Source organism: Bemisia tabaci, chromosome 4, assembly GCF_918797505.1.
Source record: "Bemisia tabaci chromosome 4, PGI_BMITA_v3".
Lineage (NCBI taxonomy): Eukaryota > Metazoa > Arthropoda > Insecta > Hemiptera > Aleyrodidae > Bemisia > Bemisia tabaci.
In genome coordinates, this window is record NC_092796.1 from 13,682,976 (window position 1) to 13,699,293 (window position 16,318).

General features: G+C 39.1%; 1 protein-coding gene across 1 annotated transcript in view; it reads right to left on the reverse strand.

Moving 5' to 3' along the window:
- The window catches only part of Npc1a (Niemann-Pick type C-1a), a 56,667-nt gene that overhangs the window by 29,369 nt on the left and 10,980 nt on the right, over positions 1–16,318 (reverse strand). The window contains exon 2 of the mRNA XM_019047493.2: positions 14,630–14,801. Within this exon, the coding sequence (XP_018903038.2) occupies positions 14,630–14,801 (172 nt within the window). The remainder of the gene's footprint in view (positions 1–14,629; positions 14,802–16,318) is intronic.

Consider the following 16,318-nt stretch of genomic DNA (forward strand, 5'->3'; position numbering starts at 1 on the left):
ATACTGCCTTCATGAGGAAGGTCTCTCCTGTCTCAATGTCGATGATTAGCATGGAAGTTTCTTTCAAGAAACAGAGAATCCATGATAGCTTAATCAACAAGTTCCGCTACTTTGTCCTTGCAAAATGCTAAGTCATTGATACAACGATGAATTCAAGCGCAATAAGCCTCTCTGTGTTCTAGTCGAATTTTTTATTCCGTCTCAAATTGTATTCAGTTCGACGATGTTTCCACTCTCACTTCTGGTGAGTGGTGAACACTTGAGCCAACTTCAACAGAAACCCACCAATCACATTTTCGGAATAAAGCAAAAGCAAAGCTTCGATTTAAACCGTGTCTTTATAAATTCATTCCATAGAGCTTTGCAATATCCATAATCATTCAGGGGTTCAATTTGACGCCAGAACTCTACGCAACTTAACACCCTTAGAGAAGTGTTCATTCCCTTATTTGAAGAGTGTTGAGTCAGCATTTGACATTCTTTCAATTCGTGCCAATGGGCGCATTAGAAATTGGAGAGATCAGTGAATAATGTATGGATCAAAGTCAGAGAGCTTTTATGAATAAGTGTCACGTAAAATATTTTGATGGCTTCTCCACTGATGATAATAGGCTGAACTAATTGATCAATACTTGAATAAGAACATGTTTGTTGGCAGCTACATGCATGTAACGACGTTACATTGTAATGTTAAGGTGGAATTTTTATAATTCTTGACTTGTCAACAGTAGGCTAAACGTAAGTAGGTAGGTATACTCGCACACTTAAACATAGACATAAAAAAATATTGCAGAAACGCAAAAATGGATATCATAGTAGAAAATGGTGAGCCATTTCTCATGGGGATTGATGTGTCAGCGATAATATCTCATTCCCTTTTTGAGTTAGGTTGGCACTGAGGGATTGTGATGAGTGAAGGTCTTATGATGGCCTTTGGCCATCTTGCGTAGAATTTTTTTTTAAATACGATGGTAATTATGGGGTTAATTTCTTATTTTTATGGTCAGGAAAATCAAAATGTATTTTTCTGACAATCGAGAAACTTTTTCCATCTTAATTTTTAGATAGTTAAGAGATGTGATGTTGCTCTGAAATTCCTGTATCTTGCCGGGAGTTTTGGCATTTGTTCTATATGTCTTGCATGTGCTTCATAAAATCAACATACTATTCTTTTTGTGATTTAAGGTATTTCAAGGTACCACGTGTCTATAGTTCCGAAATTATTACGCTGAAAAAAGAATGTTGGATGATTTCTATGAAATTGACAACATTGATGCACAACATCAAGATATTGGTACTGCACAGCAAAGCATCACAGTTAAACATTCTATTTCATTGAAGTATAACGCACTGAACTGAGTTTACTATGCAGCTCACAAATAAGTTGGTGCAAATCACCAATTTGGGTTGGGTTTGTCAAAATCATCCTAACCCCTTTTTTGCCAGAGAAATGCTCAAGGGTCATTCAAATAAATCGAACAGTGTTTGGAGGCGGTCGAAGAGGTTCTAGAAGCAAGAGAGCCATAATGATGCGTTTTCGTTCCTTCAAATTTGGCACTCAGTGCGTGCTATTTTCATCAGTCTGTGATTAAATGTTTCCCATTTCTCAATAAAGTTATTTGTGGAGGTCTGATAGACCGAACCATGGTTTTAGAGCCATCTTGTGGAGTATAATTGATAGAAGAGGGCCGCGCTTATTTTTGGGTTGGAAAATTCCGCCACTGAGTAACAAACCCATTTAAGAATCATCACATATTCCCGTATAGGTCGCATTATGTATACCTATTAGGTGATGATGGAAAAAACTATCTCCTGCTCCCTTCATTATTTACATCACGCAGAGGAAAATTGGTGTGCAAAATAAAAAGTCTCTACAATTTTACACTACGATGCTTCAGGAATGTCCCGTTCGTATAAAAGAAGGATATGATTGCTGCTTGGGCAATAGTGTCTTTTAAAGTCTTTTCGCAATTTTTTAGTTTTTTCTGAGCAAAATATTAAAAAAAATATATATATTTTCAAGGGAAATAAAAAAAATCATGATCTAAATGAGACGAGGAACCTTTAGCGGTACTTTCAATTAATTCATTTTCAGCACCAGGGAGCCTTCAACACTTTGGATTTCCTATTATGAGCCATAAATTAGTATAATCATAAATGGACTGCATTTTGCAATTTGGAACTATAAATTCTGGTTCATCTGAAAAAACATTTACGTGCATAGGGGAACTAATGGCACATACGTTGTTTTTAAACCGGGCCAGAATTTATAGTTCCAAATTGCAAAATGTAGTCCAAATATTGAATATTGGTGAAATTTATCGTCCAGGAAAAGTCCGGTTTGCAATTTTCCACGACAATTCTTTCAGTTGGTAATCGGCAGGTACGAGATATATTGTTAAAAGGATCATTTCATCAGTTTAAAAACCCCATGAAAATCCCATTCCCTTACTGCAAACCGCGGACTTAAGGGCCAATTAAAAAAACTTGCGAATCATCAATTTTATTGACGTCATTTTGAGGTGGCAATTTCGCGAGTGTATTTTGACGACTGATTTGCCTCAAATGTTCAACGCCTTTTTTTAAATAAATTTAACAATAATCTTACACATATCAAATCTGAAATCTTGCTTTAATGGCGAATTTTATTCACATTATTTTCTCACCAAGACTTAGAGAAAAAAACCCGAGTGGTTCCGAACACCGAAGATGACAGATGGCGACAGTTACACAGAGTGAAGAATAGAGGAAAAAACTTACTTGAATTATCTATATTTATTATTATTAACTATCTATTTTTTTCTCATAGGCTTCCAGTCCAATTAAAAATTTAATCATTTTGCTTATGATGTGTTCTTGAAGTTTTTATTCTGGTTCACGAGATAAAAGAGCGATCGATTGAGTTGGAAGCCCTGAAAGTGGACATTTTTTCCGCATCCATTGTCTGCAATGAACCACAAAGAGGACTTCCCGAATTCCTATTAAATTCAAGATACATATTGCACTTAAAACTATCGGTACCTATACCTAATATTGGTGCATCTTTCGAGGAAAATAATATCTCCTTAAATTTTCAGGTAACTGTCGCAAGAAAATGTGTCAGTCTTAAAATTAGGTGAAAAAGAGGAATGGGCTTTTCGCTGTCAGTTTGGCCGTATTTTACTTATTCCCTTTGACAAGGTAGCAAGTATAACACGTGCGGGTTTGAACTCACGTTATTATTCATATTGTGCACATGTAAAATACCCTATATTTTTTATTCTCGCTACTTTTCTTTATCGCACCGCACGGGAAAAGCATGGGGTCACAATTGAGGACACCGCACCAAGAACAGCCTATAGGCGTATAGGTCGTTATTACGCCCATCTGCTTTTCGGATTCTACGTACCCTAGACTATGCTGTGGTAGCGATAAAATATAGATAGGTAACGGCTCGAGGTCGAAAAACCTTTTTTTTCCCGAGTTAAGTCAGGCCTCTGGATCGATGGGTGCAAGAACGACCTATAAACGGGCCTATAAGGTGCTGGTTATCCCTTCCTTTACTCACTATCGATATTCTTTCATTTTGCGTTAATCATGCGTGATTAAAATGATTTATACTTCATATTACCACCAAAATGACTGTTGGGCGTATTAATGGCCTATAAACAGCTTTTTTAAATTAAATATATGAGAGTATAAACCCAAAATGTATCGCAAAATCTACCCGGCATCCTTGAATAGAAGGGTTAGGTCACCCAAAAACACCAAAACAGGGTACCTGCATAGAAAAGTCTGCGCAGTACATAAGAAACAAAACCTTAAATGCATTCGTCTTATATATAGGCTGTTCTTGGTGCGGTGCCCTCAATTGGAACAGCCTCCATACACGCTGGGCTTGTCGATTTCCTTTGACATTTTTGCAGTGGTGAATGCATAGCTGAAGTGCGCTCCAGCTAGAATTGTATTTAGCAAATGGGTGGTTTTTAAACGAGGATTAAAAATAAACAAGTGGTATGGAACAAAACAAAAGAAAATGAACTATATAATGGACCGTAGGTTGATTTAAATTTCTGACCGAACTGTTTTCTAACGCTTTAGTCAAGTAAAACACAAATTTATTGAGTTGCATTAGCTCGTAAAATCAGTCATTCTATTGAATTTGTGCTCCAATTTCTTGCGAAACTACAAACCTGATATCGAAACTTAGCTGTTTTGAAAACGCCTTCAAATGCGGCGTGATACCTCACGCATTCCGGAGAGTTCAAATAGTTGTATCATTGCGCCTTAGAAATGCGACGGCAGATTACAATTGAAATAGCCGTCATTCACGCTAGTCTTGTCGATTTCCTTTGACATTTTAGTAGTCGTGAATGCATAGCTAAAATGCGCTCCAGCCAGAGGTGTATTCAGCAAATGGGTAGTTTTTATAAGAGGATTAAAAATAAACGAGTGGTACGGAACATAACAAAAGAATATGAACTATGCAAAACGATAATTCGGGTATCGGAACTTGGCTGTTTTGAAAACGCCTTCAAATGCGGCGTGATACCTCACGCATTCCAGAGAGCTCAAATAGTTGTATCATTGCGCCTTAGAAATGCGACGGCAGATTACAATTGAAATAGCCGTCATGCACGCTGCATGGGCTTGTCGATTTCCTTTGACATTTTTGCAGAGGTGAATGCATAGCTGAAGTGCGCTCCAGCTAGAATTGTATACAACAAATGGCTGGTTTTTATACGAGGATTAAAAATAAACAAGTGGTACGGAATATAACAAAAGAATATGAACTATGCAAAACGATAATCCGGGTATCGGAACTTGGCTGTTTTGAAAACGCCTTCAAATGCGGCGTGATACCTCACGCATTCCAGAGAGCTCAATAGTTGTATCATTGCGCCGTAAGAATGTGACGGAAGATTACAATTGAGGACACCGCACCAAGAACAGCCTATAGGCGTATAGGTCGTTATTACGCCCATCTGCTTTTCGGTTTCTACGTACCCTGGACTATGCTGTGGTAGCGATAGAATATAGATAAGCAACGGCTCGAGGTCGAAAAACCTTTTTTACCGAGTTAAGTCAAGCCTCTGGATCGATGGGTGCAAGAACGACCTCTAAACGGACCTATAAACTTAAGGGCCTATAAGGTGCTAGTTACCCCTTCCTTTACTCACTATCGATATTCTTTCATTTTGCGCTAATCATGAGTGATTAAAATGATTTATACTTCATATTGCCACCAAAATGACTGTTGGACGTAATAATGGCCTATAAACAGCTTTTTTAAATTAAATATATGAGAGTATAAACCCAAAATGTATCGCAAAATCTACCCGGCATCCTTGAATAGAAGGGTTAGGTCACCCAAAAACACCAAAACAGGGTACATGCATAAAAAAGTCTGCGCAGTACATAAAAAACAAAACTTTAAATGCGTTTTTCTCAAAACGCGGTTTCCAGTTATGGGCTGTCCTTGGTGCGGTGTCCTCAATTCCCTATAATGAATTTCCCTTCTTCAGAAAATTACTGTAACAAGTTTTTCATCGACGCACAGTACCATCAGAGTTAGTAATCGATGGAAGAATCGTCCCATGGCTGTATTTCCCGGCAAAAATCTCCGACAAAAGGGAATAGGTCCATGTCTCGATGAGTCTTCGTTAGCATGTCCTTTTATGCAAACCAAGGCTCATGCAAAAATGGACTTGTTCCCTTTCTAAAACAACCGGTTCAATTGCTCGTGTTAAAATTTCATCCCCTGCAGGCCGATTATTGAAATTGATAGACAAAGCTATAGACAAAGAAGACAAAAGGGATTTGGAGGGATCCTATTGGTGGAAGTGAGTGGTTACAATGGACAAAGGAGGCAGGTAATAGACTAAAAAACGGCAACTCACGAGGGACCCGATAGTTAGTCCATCATTTTCTCCCTTTGTCTATAAGAACCAACCATTTCAACCAATAGAATAGCTCCATACTCACTATGTCTTCTTTGTCTATCGCTTTGTCTATCAATTTCAATAATCGGGCCGCTGGTTGGTTCTCCTGAAGAGAATGTCGGAGAGAAAAATTAGCAGTGGTCGACCTTTCTGATCCTTTGATTAGCAGAAATAACCGATACTTCTAGGCTGCACACTGGTATCTAGGAAGAGTTCACTCAACACGAATGACTCGTCTAAAAAAAGACTCGAGTGTGCTGGAATCTCTACGACGCAAAAGTTTTTCTACCGACAAGGTGTTTCAAAATGTAAGCGTTACATTTTCGCATACATTATCGATGCTCACTCGATATGATATGCCCCGCACGACAAGGGCATGTGGACAAGATCAATGTAGTGCTCACATTGCACTAATTATTCCTTATCCTGGTGCAAAACGCATCCTTCGGGTGAGTTCCTGACCATATCGGGCGAGTGTTTACAGATATAAATCAACGTCTAATTCAGATCATTATCGTTCATTTCCTTTTTATCTATAAGGTGACTTGAGCCGGGCCGAGGCAGTTTGATGCAGTATTTGTGAGTATGCTATCGAATCATCATTTTCCTCCGTCAAGCTCTGGCCGTGATTGGGAAAAAAATGGTCCGGGGGAATCTTGTACAACCGGCCCTGGGTGAATGCCCCCCGAAGAATTTTGAGTATTTTGTCTCACGACGTATATTTTACCAGGATGTTTTTTCGAGGAAAACAGACAAATTGAACCGCACACGGAGAAGAAAACTTCGTGCGTGGGACCCGAAGTTGAAGTCATCAGGATCTCTGAAGTTTCTGGATCGCGCATTCGAAAACTTTAGGTCCAGCTTCCGAGGTTCGGGTCAGACATCTGAAGTACTTCGGTATATACCGAAGGGTTCGGGTACATACAAAAGTACTTAAGGTGTCTGACCCGAACTTCAGCAGCTGGACTTTAAGTATTCGGGTGCGTAATCCGAAAACTTCAGAGATCCATATGACCTCAACTTCGGGTCCCACGCACGAAGATTTTTTTCTCCGTGCAACAGAAAAAAACATATTGCTTTCATGTACTGAGCTTTGGCTCAAATGGAAATAATGGAATATCAGTTTTAAGTCGAAGTAACGGCGGCTTTCTGTCATAGAAACTACACTTCGGTTGACTTGACCGAAAAGATTCCGCAAAGAATACGAATCTTAGTATGACTAACTAGACCTTTGGTTACCTAAACTAAAAACCTGCAGGTTTTTGGTTTAGTAGTGGTAAGATTCGTAGTAACTTTGGTAAAGTGGGGTAAGAGTATAAATGTCCTTCATAATGCGTGAGGTTTATGAGCTGAGTTTTTCACAAACTACAAGTTCTATAAAAAATTACAGTGATGAAAATGTATTATGAGAATAGTGAAACTTTATTAAAGTAAATGACAGGTGCCCTTATGGGACCATTTTTAAATAAGTAAATTGAAGCAATTCGCTGTACGGCAAGGAGTTGCTCCAACACTAGCTGCTTTATTTGTTTACAAAAAAAAAGCCCACGGAAGGTCTTTGCAAAATACAATGAAGTTTTCCCTCCTCTCGTAAATTCATACTGATTCAATAAAAGTCATACTCTTCCTTTTGTGCCAACTGATTCATCTTCAGTCCCTTACTTGTTACTCTCTCAAGAGCACGTGACATCCTGTTAATAACACGTAAAGGTTATAAAAAAATTTAGTTGCGGGGAAAATCTTGGCGACGAGCGAGGAAAAGTTTTTTCTTGAAATATTTGCTATTACACTATCATTACGATACGGCCGCCCCCTGCATTGGAAGAAAAAGGATTACCGTTGCATAATCTGGGCAGGATTGCCAAAACGGATGAAGAGCGGCTCATAAAACGTCCTATTTTATTAATGAATGAGTGATACATCCAATTTAGCAACATCATCGAACCATGAACTTGACTCGCCTGAAGCGCACTCATGAATGATACACAGTTATCTCGCTACTGCACGGCCCGGCCGATTAGCGCTGAAATGCATACAAGAGGGTTCACATGCTCCTGCCTCTACCACGTGCGAAAAAGTTGTCATTCATCGGTGATTGCAAACTTGAAATTTTATTAATTTATTCCTCTGACACTTACATTTTCAGTGGCTCCTCTTCTCACAAACTTCTTTCGCCGGGAAATGCCACAGTGCGTTCTATAAACCACCAAGCGTTCTCGGGACTCAATGTTATATGGACATATTTATGATAAAAGAAACCATGTTACACGCAAACCCTATGCACATGGTTCCTTTTAGCATAAATGTGTCCATATATTGGCAAGTGGTAGATCAAAAGAAAAGGATGTGAGCAACCACTTTCTTGCAGTGGGCGTTGGAAAATTACACGGATGAGCTGATGAAAAAGCTCCTTCCCTTTTCAGAGGGGCTGGGGGGCATCGTCAAGTTTTACACTCCTAACTACTCTTTTAGCACATATTACTTCCAATTAATGGGAAACGGAGTGAACTTTGTAAAATATTGTGTTTCATATCGTTATTCGTTTGTTTTTTTATTTACTTATTTTGGAGAGAAGGGAGGGGAGTTGTATCGATACTTTAAATTAACCTTTAGCACCTGTAAAAGCTCCACTAACAATTTCCAAATTATCTTTAACCTGAAAATGGTATTCATTTACCCTTTTATTTGCATTGAGCAAATGAGTTCAACTGTAACGCTACCATGCTGATGAAAAACGCCGTATGTTTATTTTTACAAAAATGTTTATTTTTGAAGAGAGTAGAGAATATCTTCCCTTGAAATTTTCAGATAATTTAGATCTGGTCGCGCATAAAATTCTCCGATAATTTGCAAAAAAAATTCTCAGATTCCTCTAAAAATACATATTTTTTCAAAAGAAAGACAACGTCTGAAGGCTCATACGGCGTCCTTCTTTAAAAAGCTCTGCAAACATTGAAGTGGCAATGGAGCTAAATGGAGCCTTTGGTGATTTTCTCGAGACCTCAATCGAGTTCCCCGTCCCTAGATCCATCCTCGCACAATGGATTGAGCCAATCAGAGACGTCAGTCATGAGCTCTTTGACTAAAACTGCAAATTTTGATGTATAATTTGTCACATTTTACATTTGGAGGGGTGCCTCTTGGAGAAAATTTAATGAGAAAACCAATGGAACCATTTTTAATACCTCAAAGTTTCGATTTAACGGAGTTGTAAGCTTTTAAAGTTTCCAAACTTTGTCCGACCTCTCCCATTGACTCGATCTACTATGCGTCGCATCCTTCATGCGTCGTCACCTCCTGTGAATTCCGTGTGAGCCCTTTATTACATTACCAATCCTTCACTTATTGCTCACAATCTTCTTTCAAAACTCTTATGTACGTAAAACTGGGTTGTTTAACGCTGTCCAGTTATTATTTCGACCCAACCAAGAATGGACCACTGAAATTTTCGATTTTATGCCTGCATGACTCTGTATTCCAGCCGCGTTGCCGGCCGGTCGGGTTCGACTTCACGGCTCGATTCAAGCGAATTTGTCGAGTATGAGGTTTTTCGTCCCGGTCGGAGGGGCCGCACAGTGGATCGAGTCAATAGGAGAAATCGGACAAACTTTGGAAGCTTCGAAAGCTTATGATTCCGTTAGTACAAAACTTTGAGGCTCTAAATGTGCTTTTAATGGTATTCCTGTAAAATTTTCTTCCAGAAATACCCTTTAAAATTTAAAATGTGCCGAAATAAACATCAAAATTTGCACTGAAAGTAAAAAATTTCATGACCGAACCCTCCGATTGACTCGATCCACTGTGAGCTGCAAGCCATGAACTTCAATAGTGTGAACGTGCTATAAGCTGCATTGCGTCGTCGCAGTCGCGTCTCGCATGCCGCGACGCTGTCATTAGAGAGAGACGGACGATGCGAGAGGCTTGATCTCGATTGTGTAAACACTTGTAGCTTGTAGCCACCGCACACTTTAACTCCACATCAGATCCCAACTCCCAAGCTCGAACCTGTGCGGTTGATTAATGCCACTCTCCCGACTCGATTACGGGTCGCGTCGCGGCGCGATGCGTGCTGCGCGTGGAGTCGCAGATCAGCCGATTCGATAAGAAACAGCTTCCTCAAAATCTGACCCTGTTCCGGGGACACGCAGAATCAATCGCAATCGGTAAGCTGCAGTGAAAACAAGAGGTTTTATGTTATCCTGGTTTTGGCTCTGTTATTCAGTTTCTCGTCGGTATTTTATGAAAAATTAGGGAATAGGGAGTTAGGCCAGTCTTACGCAAGGCAAAAGGGAGGGGAGAGGTGTGATGCTGTTTTACAGATTTCTTACGAAAAATTCTCAAGGGTCGTTCGAAAATTACAAAAGCGGAGGGAGGGGTGTCGTCTAGGATTGTCTTACCCCTTCCCCTCGAAGGGGGGCGGTGGCGAGTGGGGTAAAGTCTAGTCTTGCGTATCAGTTCCGTTTACAAAATGATTATATTTCCCAAAACAAAATTAAGTTTTACAGCTGTTTTTCAGGTTTTCTTACTGTTTGCCTTACGGGGGGGGGGGAAGGGAGAGAGATCAAACTCTTTTTTTTCATAATTTAGTTTTTAGTGGCAGGGAACTATATGGAAAAATAATCTGGAAAAATGGAAAAATTATGCCACTCCGTTTAATCTCAAGTATAGGCGCGATTGTGTGAGTAATGCAGCTGATCTAGCATCACCGATCAGACATCATGAGTGTTGCAAAATTTCGTTTTCCCACCGCCACGCCTTCCGGCAGTGGATGGCGAGGAAGTCATAAAAATTGTGGAAACATGCACTAAAAAAAAAAGAAGAAAAAAAGAAAAAAAAATTCTGATACAACAATTCCGATTTTCTCTCCGGCCAGGTTTGGGGCCGTTTTCCGTTTTCTGATGGCGTGTGTGAATTTTCTCCCACCGGCCTCGCTGTTGATCGCGTGATGGCGTCGCCGGCTGGCTTAACAATCGGTTCTAGCCGCGCATGCTAGCGGGACTTGTAATTAGATCGCTGAGCTCGCGAATTGCGCCTCCTCTTGCTCTTCCGCCTCCCCCCCTCCGCCCCCTCCCTTCCTCTCGCTTTTGGACCGCAAATCCAGCGTGGGTCAAAATTTCGCAGTCCTCTCTCAGCTCGGCGAAATCGTGCATTGGGCTCAGTTGATGACACACTCTTCTTGGCGCACAGCCCGAACTTGGAGCTTTAATTGATTGACAGAAGAAGAAAAAAAGAAGAAATTACAGTCTCTGACTCGGTCTATCTTGTTGTGGGTACATTTTTCTGGAGTAAGAGGGAAAATGCAGAGATAAAAAAATAAGTTAGCCTCAATAAACTGGAAAGTTTGTCCTACCCATTAGTGTGGCACTAAAGGGACTTGGAATGGGAAGGGCAAAAACGGAACGAAAATAACGTTTTTATTACCTATAGTTTAATGATCTAATTGAATATTCCGTTCAAGAAACAATACATACTTGGTACACTAGTTTACTTTAAGTCACACAAATTGCATGTCTGGGCTAGAAACTCACTGCCAAATTTCACTCAAAATTTGCCTTCCCTGCGGGAGAAACATATTTCTAGGGAAAATTGTAGATATATCATAATTTTTACGATAAAAATTGTCTGATATTAAAGTTTAGAATAGGTAAACGATATGTCTGAAAATATACATGTGTCAATCCCATTAATACATGGGAGGGGGTTTTTCCCAAGACGTCCATCAGTATTCCTAAAAAGAGGGTTTCCTTCTGAGTAAAGTTGGTCTGAGAGTTATAGTACTGAACTAGAGAGGAGGGTAATTCGTCAGGGTCTGATATAGCTTTTTTCAAACAGCTCCTCGTAATTTATGAGTTTTTTTCATTAAAGGTGTATAAATAGAAAAACTGACATATCAAAATTATCCTTTGAGGGGAAAAGAAGGGTCCTTTTGTTTGGACAACGCAAAAGTCAGGAGGCGATTGTCCTCTGACAATTTGTTGAACACATAAACAACAAACCTCCTTTGAATACTTCAATGTAAATGCAAGCAATCATGGATTATAATATCTACCGTACTTAAGATAAACTATGAAATTGAAAGTGCAGAGAGTATACAAAGTTACATAAGTGCATCGCACAAAGTTGCCTCATTTCCATGAAAATTTTCCTTTCCTGCAGTTAAAACACATATCTAGGGACATTTGTAGAAATATTCTAATTTTTACGATAAGAATCGTCGGATATTATTCCAAGTTTAGAATGAAATAATAGATGAGTTTGAAAAAATATAGGAACTAGATACATGACCCAGCTTTTAACAAACAATTTTTATGCTGAAGAGGGAGCATGAAGTTTTCTAAAATTGTCCACATATGATCGCATAGTAAATAACGGAAATGAAAAGTTAATAATTTTATGATGTAATTTAAAGTAACATATTCAGTAATTTAAAGCGTGAAGTTGTCTACTATTTTGGACCTGAGACGCACTAAACTTCTATGAGAAAGCCATAAAGCTCAAGCATTCTGTGTACCAGTCCAAACTTTCAAAAATTCTTAAAATTACGACCGATGGGGGAAAATACTAATTGCTGAAAGTGAGTTTTTTTCAAGAATTTTTTACCAAAGATTTCGAGAGGGCCACAGATCCGCTCCTATATGTGCAAGCAGAGATTTGCCCCAGTCGGTAAAAATTGATCTGTTAAGTTCTTTCATTATCTACAAACGCAACGTCTAATCACGTGCTTACATTGTTCCAACTTTCTTAACGATTCTCAATTCGCTGTGTATCGCCCACGCAGGAAGAGGCTTGGAATGGGGGAAAAGACAGGTATATGTGGTCCCTCCGCAGAAAAATCACATACTTTCAACCAAAACTCTTGGCGCATACGTGTTTTTTTACTTAAGCGGCAGCATATGAGACGCCCTTGGGGATCATTCAACCGTGGAGGATGTACACAACAATGCGTGCTGTTAATGAGATACCTGATCCCGGGTCTTCCCTTTCGTCTACATTACAAATTTAAAACTCAAATCTTTATTTAAAAATAGAAGATATCAATAAAAAGAGGGAGAAAAATAATTATTAAGGGAGGGATGACTACAATGAACCGATTTATTTTGACGTGGAACAAGACGTCAAAAGTTAATCAGTATTCTTTTGCAAAAAATAGTCGAACTAATCGTTGAGTTTATTTAGTGATGGTGTTTTAAGAAACAATTTATGTTTTTACTCGTGTATTCCAGATCTCAGTTTCTTGAAGTACAGTACTTCGCTGTTAAAGAGAAAAGATGAAAAAAAAATCAAATATTTTGTTGGATAATTCAATGACTGTATCTTAGAACAAGAAACTGCTCGTGCTCGTGCATTGCATTATTCTAAAAATATTTCTACAAAAAGTATATATCTGCCAAGGTAATAACGATAAATAAGTTCGTATGATCAGTTAGTATTTAAAATTTAAATTTGAGCTTCGGGTTGGGAATTTTAAAGGTGTAATGTATCGGCAGATTACATCTTCATTGCATAACGTTTTTTCATATAATTCATAATGTTTTAAAATGCGTAAAATCGCTCGAGTATAACTTTTTTCTACCAAAAGGATTTAACTGTGAGTAAATAAACTGGTAAATGTCAAGGAAGGAGTGGCCATTATGGACTTGAAAATTTGCAACAAAAAAAAGCAGGCAAAATAGACCGACAACGCTTAAAGTATTTGTGTCCTATTTAATGATCCGATATACAATACGGAAAAAATAATCCATAGTATATACGGTGCTAAAAATTGCATGTCTTTTTACTTAATTAGTCGAATAAATATTTGTTTCTAAGAAACCATATCCAACTGACAAAAAATTCTTACTCAATCTGGCATCAAATTGAGGAATTTTCATGTGTATGAAAACGAGCTGAGCCGCGCATCCGATCAAATTTTACGAGAGTTGCCGGAAAGTGGACCATTGAAGGTCACTTTTTTGCGCTAGCCATCATTAGCACGCGCGAATAACAGCGCAATATTTTCGCGAGCCGAACCGGGGGGGGGGGGGGGGGGGGAGCTTCGTGAGGTAAGGCTACCCGCGTAGCTCATTAGATTTTCCATTCGTCAAGAACGAGGTGTGTACCTTTTTGAGGAGCTCATTCATCATTCTAATTCTCGGAAAATTTTTCGAAATTCGGCGTAGCATCATGCTGCCGTACTGAGGAAGAACGTCGTATGAACATTCGAGAGTTGCCAGATTTCCTCCGATAAAATGTTTATTTTTAGGGAAATTAATGAATATCTTTCCTTGAAATTTTCAGGCACTTTAGGTTTAGGTGCACTTGCGAACAAGATTAGTCAAAAAACTGAAACAGAGATATTCATAAATTTACCAGGAAATTCGTGATTTATCAAAGGAAATTTGGCAACGCCTGAAGGCTCATACGGTGTTTTCTCTTAGCACGACAGCGCGGACACATGAACCCGTGGCCATCAATGAGGCCAAAGCTCCAAGCGATGATCCTTAACTCTCGAAAGTCGTATCAACGGGACCTCTTTCTCGCCGCAATTTTCAAGCTAAGGTGAGTCGAGGGTTTGTGGTTTTGTGGATTGCCACCGTGTCAATATATGACTTATCACTATTATTCGATTTTTTTCCTAAATTTCAGATTGACAAAAAGTATAAAACCATACGGTATGAGTATTTTTACAAATTTTGAAGAAGAATATCTTATAAATAAAAACAACTTACCTGGATTTTCTCGGAGAAGCGAGGGACAGAATTTGCGGAGTACCGAGAGACTTGATGCGTTCGAGAACGGTTTCGGGGGCCCATCGTAGGCACAGTTTAGACTTTGTCTTGCGTCGTTCAAACCGCACTCACCATACCACACACACTTTCCTTCCCCATAAACACTCCCCGCCTGAAACAAAAAATTAGAGCTTAACATGGTTCAAGGCAAAAAATGATGAAATCACATGGGAGAAAGGAATACAAAACACATGCAGCAACAGCACTGAACTTCAAACTTTTTGATTATGTTAGGATGCTACGCAAAATGAAATAATATATATGCAATGATTAAAATATTTAAACAAGGATAAACGATTTAAATTGTGGGTATTCATCAAGCCTGTCGGTCAAATTCATTTTAGTTAGCAAAAAAGCTCCCAGGCCACTAGCACTCCTTCTAGAGTTCATCGAAGCTAATCCGATCTGAGTCGTAGGTCAAACACTGAACTAGAACGAGAAAAATATTAATTCAAAATAGTTTCGGTAATTATTGCATTCTTAAGACATATTTGAGGTCTGAATTTACGTACACTCGATTCCTGTAAACTTTTAGGATTTTGAGAGAAATACTGTAAATTTTATGGCAAGTTCCGTTGTGTCACGGATCCTTTTTACGAGGATCGTATTCTTGACGATAGTTTTGATGACAAAAAAATCAGTTGATACTTAATTCCTCAACTTGATTCACAAAAATTAGACAATAAGGAACACGTCTTTATCACGTTTAAAATCGCTTCATCCACAAAGAAATGAAGCGGTAATTTTTTAATCTCATCAAAATGAGCCTCCATAACTTTTTTCTCAGACCAAATCTAGAGGGACAGAGAGAGATACTGGGCAGGCCCCTCTTCTAATAAATTGATCCTATTCCGTTTGCGCACTCCTAACATTTTTCCAGGTTGACATGAAAGTTCCGTGCAATAATCCATTTTTGAAAATAAGGTCTCTCGATCACTTTTCAAGGAGGCCATTCAATTTTTGACTCACTGCCACACTGTTCAGTTAGTAGGAAGCGCTGTGGGCTGATTGTTGAAATTGATAGACAAATCTATAGACAAAGAAGACGAAAGGAATATGGAGGAATCTTATTGGTGAAAGTTGGTGGTTGCAATGGAAAAAGGAGGTAGGTAATATACTAAATAACGGCAACCCACGAGGGATAGTCGGTCCATCATTTACCCCCTTATTCTATAAGAACCACCCATTTCAACCAATAGGATGGCTCCATGCTCCCTATGTCTTCTATGTCTATCAATTTCAACAATCAGCCCGTTAGATTGGCCAGTACGACCAAAATCTGCTATAATGACGTTGCGTTACTGGTCGGAAAAATCGGCTCGTGACAGGAATGGATGAATTGAAACTGAATTTTAAGACATCGATACATTTTTTCACGCGAGGCCAAAAGCTAGACTGACTCAAGGTTTGGATTAAGGATTCAAGGATCCTGCGTCGCGTCGCGGTAAAATGGCGGGAGTTTCGTACCCTCCATCACGCATTTCTGAGTACAGCACAGCCCAAGGTCATTTTCCGTGGAGTCGAAACAAATCAATTTTTTTTACAAAGAAATGGCTGCGCGATTGAGGTAGAAAAAGACCAAAGGCAAAAAGAGGAAGAAAGACCCTGGTAAAAATTGGCGATAAGAGT